This window comes from Paroedura picta, chromosome 5, assembly GCF_049243985.1.
Source record: "Paroedura picta isolate Pp20150507F chromosome 5, Ppicta_v3.0, whole genome shotgun sequence".
NCBI lineage: Eukaryota > Metazoa > Chordata > Lepidosauria > Squamata > Gekkonidae > Paroedura > Paroedura picta.
Window position 1 is genome coordinate 107,000,233 of NC_135373.1, and position 5,359 is coordinate 107,005,591.

A 5,359-nucleotide genomic window follows, 5' to 3' on the forward strand; every position below is an offset into this window, starting at 1 on the left:
GTTATCAAGATATACACATTTTAAAACATTTGTACAAAAAACGGTCTATAAATTCTCTCTCTTATATACAAAAATAGCTTAATATATCCCCCAAATTGGTTAGGAATGATACAAATAGATTTTTTTATATAATAAAAAGTTCACAGGAAAACAACTGGAAGCATTTTATGGTGGGAGATGGGAGGGAAGGAGTCAAAATAGACAAAGGTGAGACACATTAAAGGATTCTTTGAATATAGCATAGTTTTGATTTTCAAAATCTTCACAAGCATTAGGCAACCAACGCCACAATCCAATGGCACTTACTTGAGAGTAAATTCCATTGAATTTGGTAAGCATCATTAGAAATCGGCTGCATGGCTGCAATCCTAAAGTCACTTACCTCAGAGTAAAACCCACTGAACACATGGGGGCTTAGATCTGAGGAAACAAGGTCATGCTGCAATTTCTGTTCACAGAACAATGAATGAGCCAGTCTTTCAGAAAAAAGGGGGAGGGGGAAATACTGTTCTTATTTCAACATGAAAGGAAGCTCATTGCTGTGTAAAAGATTTATATGGGGTCGAGAACAAAGTATAGATGTTCCCTCACATCTCAGTCCCCTGCATGTAGTTTACAAAGCCCACTGTGCAGCCTCATCCCGCATATATATATACTTGGAAATAATTCCTAGATTGTTCAATGAGGCTTACTCCCCATAAGAGTGCATAGGATTGCAGCCTCAGCGTCTCTTGGGATGACCTAGAGTGCAAAGGCAGAATCCGGGAGTGCTTCAGTTTACTTGGAGAGACAGTCCAACCTCCTTCTGTGCTTTCATTGTATGACTTTCCCTTTTCCTTTCCATAGTGGGAAGAGGGGGGAAGTGGTAGGATACAACAATTTTGCAGCAATCCTGTAAACAACATAAGAAGAGGGAGAGAGAAAGGTCAGCATCAATGCTTAATCCAAGGACAACTTCCAGGCACAATATAGTGTTCAGACAGGGACAAGTGGTTTTGGCTTCCAGGCACCCTTAAGCATCCAGCAGGTCAAACAACTGCCAACTTCGCAATCAGATTTAACTTAATTATTTTGAGTTGTGTGAAATAGATGCCACAGGCATACTTCCAATAACTTCAGTGGAACATGCTACCAATTAAAAGCTTCAGTTTTGTGCACAACTCCTAGGCTGCAAACAAAGTCACTTTGGAATAAACTTTCGTAAGATTGGTCAGACAGTGTGCTTATACAGTGGTGCTATCAGAAGAAGGCTAGAAAAGTCCTAGTAGACACAATGTCTCTGAAGTTCTGCTACAAATCAGCTGAACTTGCTCAATAGTTGGATAGGTTTTGGATCAGGGAACCAAACTGGGAGGAATCCAGGGGTGCCAGGTCATGCTTTTGAGTACTTTGATTCATACGCTGTTTTAAAAACAATGTGCGAGCCAAGTGCAGGAGAAGTGGGGTAGAAATATTTGTAATAAATAAAATCCATAGGGCCTCATCAGATCACAAAATCAGCAGCTCTGGATTAGTTTATGTGAGACCCTTGTTAAAGCCTATAGAATCCTGTGGGCCTACTGTAGAGTGAGTGTTTTCTCTGCTGCAGAAACATCAACCCATGAATAAGGGTTACAAACCAGTTATGCCAATGCTGCCTCACAGATGGGAACAATAGTTGACCAAAGTCTGGTCTACTTCTGGAGTGTTTGACCTTTGCAGTCCCACATCCAATGACCATCCTGTGATCATCAGCAGAGCTACCCCTCAAGTTCCCTGAAGTCAATAGTGTTGAAGGGGGTGGCTTTGCTTAGGCTGGCATGGCAAATTTACCCCCAGAACCCACCCGCCCCACCCCCATGAAGGCTGCAACCTGATGGCAGGCTGCAACCCCCTCCCCTGCCTTGCAATCCTGAGGCTGGTTTCCACGGGGCTCTTCCAGAAGAGGGGTTTTGTGACCTGCCATCCGAGCACCCCAGCCATTCCAATGCCCCGGGAGACATGGCACTGGTTTCAGTGGGGCCTGGATCTCACCTCTCATGGGTGCCAACGGAATAGAGCCCCTTCCTGATAAAGCAGCCGAATGACTTCCCCTGACAACCCCCCCCCCCCGAATTTTAGAATATCCACTCCTTGGGGCGGGACACGGGCCGAGTCGGCAGCCCTGGGCCGGGAGTGTCGTCCTGGCAAGGATCCCGTCTGTCTTCCGGTCTCCGAGAGGCCCCGGGCCTCTTGTCTCCCCCTCCCCCGCCCGCGCGCCCCTCGAGGAAGCGAGGCCAGGCCCACCTGCAGCGGCAGCGGCAGCAGCGGCGGGCGCCTGTCAGAACCAGTTCGTGAAGTCGAGCAGCTCCTGCTCCTCGGGGCTGAGCGGGTCGTAGGAGCCCTCGTCGGACGAGTAGGAGGAGACGGGCGAGCCGGCCATGGAGTTCATGTCGTTGGGGTAGTGGGGCGAGATGGCGGGCGAGAGGACGCCGGCCTGGAAGGCGGCGCTGACGGCGTCGTGCTCGTCGAGCAGCTGCTGGAGGGCGCGGATGTACTCGACGGCCGAGCGGAGCGTCTCCACCTTGCTCATCTTCTTGTTGGCGGCGCCGTTGGGGACGTGCTCGCGCAGCGTGGCGAAGCCCAGGTTGACCAGCTTGACGCGGTTCCGCTCCCGCTCGTTGCGCCGCGCCACGGCCGCCGGCTGCTGCTGCGGGAGGCTGTAGCCGAAGCCGCTGAAGTTGAGGCGCCGCTTGCAGCGCATCAACTCCGGCGACGACGAGCGCGGCCGCTTGACCTGCTGCTGAGGCGGCGGCGGAGGCTGCTGCTGCGGAGGCTGCTTCGGCGCAGCCGCAACAGGCGCTTTGGCGGCGCCAGGGGAGGGTTGGCCGCCGGCCGCCGCGCTCAGCTGCTGCTGCGCGCTCTGGGAGGCGGCCACGGCGGCAGCGAAGAAGCAGGCGGGCTGCAGAAAGGGCGGCGGCGGCTGGCTGGCGCTGCTGTCCATCTTGGCGGGGCTGCCGCTGGCCATTGGGCGGCCGCGCGAGGGAGGAAAAGGCGCGCGGCGGGGCTCGAGGCTGCTGCTGGCTTGCGGCGCCGGGAGGGAAGGCAGGGGGCTCGCCGAGGCGGCCGGCGGGCAGGCGGGCTCCGCTGGCTTTCCCTCCTCCTCCTCCACCTCCTCCCTTTCCTTTGGACCCGAAAGAGGCTCGTGGCGCTCGCGTGTGCGCGGTGTGCTCTGCAAAGCCTCTTGTGCCAAACAGGTCCCGAGATTGTCTCTCTTATAAGGGACGGCTGGAGCGCCGCTGGCTGCCCCCCCCCCCCCCGTCACACTCGCCGCCTCGTCCTGCTGCTCCTGCGTCCCCCTCGCCCCCACCCACCCCCGGCCCCTTGCGCCTTCCGCACTCCCCCAGCCTTGCCGGGAGTGGCCGCCAGCCGGGGAGCGCTGCTGCCTTTTCAACGCGCGGGGTGGCGGGGGGGGGGGGGGGAAGAGAGTGTGAATGGAGAGAAGGGAGAACACAACACACACGCCTGCCCGCCCGCGGAGACGGGGAGCGAGCCCCACGCACACGCGCTGGCCCCCGGGCCGCCCCCGCGCCGCCCTCCCCCCGCCGCTCCCCGCCCGAGGTTTGTTGTTGCAAGTGCGTGCGCCCGGCGCGTGCCGTTGGCCCAGCCACTGAATAAACAATTGGGCAGGGCCACCGCGTGCGGGGGGGCGGGGCGGGCGGGGAAGACACCAGACAGCGCCACGGCGCGGCCGCCGCGGATTGGCTGAGCGCGGGAGGAGGGGGGGGTGAGGGGGTCGCCCCGCAGAGCGGACGGGGGAAGGCGTCCCTCGCCCCCGCAGTTCAGGGCGAGAACTTTGGGCGGAGGAGGAAGACGTCGGTAGGGTCTGGAGAGCCGGCGATCAGCTGAGGAGCGAAGTCGCGGCGCGGAAGCAGCAGAGATCGCCGGGGACGGTGCCCAGAGGGAGGGGGCGCGCGAGTTGCGGGGAATGCAGGGATGCTTTTGCAAGCCAAGCGGGGCCCCTAAAGCTGCAGACTTCCCCCCCAGAGCGCTATTTGTAATGTTTGAAGCACCTTTTCCCGCTTTGTCACTCGAATATGAAGCTAAGGTGGGCGAGCCCTCCCCTTCCCCCTGAGCTTGCCGCTAAAAGAGACCTCTGTAGGCTGACATGGAAGGAGGACGCTTGTCCTGGGCAGCGAGTGCGTAATTAGCAGCTCAATACCTGGGGACGGATGAAACTGCAAGGCAAGAGTGGCTGCCAACCAATAGGACGTTGGTAAGAGAGCATTCTTTCCCGACCCCCACCGCCACTCAACCTCCTGTTCTCCATCTCTTTTGTCTCTTTAGACACCAGGCCATCTCCTCTTACCAACTGGGGACCGTTCCAATGTACAATTTTCTCTCCTAGAGTGCATGCCTGTACACACTTGGAATTATTTATTGAGCTAAGTCGAATGCCTTTTGGAATAGACAAGTGGCAGACTCAAGCCGGTACAGAGGGTTTTTAATTTTTCAATTTATTATTACATTTATAACCCGTCTTCCTTCTCTTTATTTACTAACTTACCCCCACCTTTCTCCCCAGTGGGGACACAGAGCACCTTACCTCCTCTGTGGTACAGGCTGTGAATGTGTGTGACTGGCCCAGGGTCACCCAGCAAGCTTCCCAGGCTGATCCAGGATTTGAACCGTGAGTCTCCCAAATCCTAGTTGGGGCCTTTAGCTGCTACACCACACTGGATCTCAGATAAATAACTGAATAATAGTAACCACCTCCCCCTTTGATAGTTCAAATGGGAAGCCATGTTGGTCTGAAATAGCACAATAAAATCAGACTCCTGGACTCTGGTTTTATTGCACCTCCCCCTTCATAAGCTAACTTATGATCTGGTGGAAACAGCACCTTTCTTTATTTCTTTATTTAATTTATTTAATGTATTGCCCGCCTCTCCCCAAAGGCTCAAGGCAGATTACAACGTCTGGATAAAACCCCAATAAAACCCCTTAAAACAGACTTAAATACTAATACAGTTCAAAGCCCCATGATGATAAGATGCTGCGGCAAAAAACTCATCCCAGTTCCAACAATCCCAATAATGCGTTCTGGAGGGGAAGGGTGAGCAGAGGGCGCAGACGGAAATCACTACTGCCACTCCTATGGGGGGGGGGGGGCTATATGTGCTAAGGCAGCCTTTTTCAACCTATTGGCTGTGGAGGAGCCCCTGAAATAATTTTTCAGACTTTGAGGAGCCCAGGAAGTGATGTCAGCTGGCCACGCCCCCAGAAGTGCCATGTCATTGGAAGTGACATTGTCCCATGTTAGCAGGCAGGCTCAAGGAGGACTGAGGGAGAAAGACAGGAGGCAGTTTAAGGTGGCAGAAGGCATGCAGGCTCCACCCCC

The 5,359-nt window shown here is 55.1% G+C and overlaps 1 protein-coding gene across 1 annotated transcript; it reads right to left on the reverse strand.

The window, feature by feature from the left end:
• Positions 1–760: 760 nt before the first annotated feature.
• ASCL1 (achaete-scute family bHLH transcription factor 1) lies at positions 761–3,290 on the reverse strand. The gene is made up of 2 exons (XM_077339750.1): positions 2,266–3,290; positions 761–892 (listed from the first exon to the last, which is right to left on the reverse strand). The coding sequence occupies exon 1, from the start codon at positions 2,984–2,986 to the stop codon at positions 2,300–2,302; it is 687 nt and encodes a 228-aa protein (XP_077195865.1). The 5' UTR covers positions 2,987–3,290; the 3' UTR covers positions 761–892; positions 2,266–2,299.
• Positions 3,291–5,359: the final 2,069 nt, after the last annotated feature.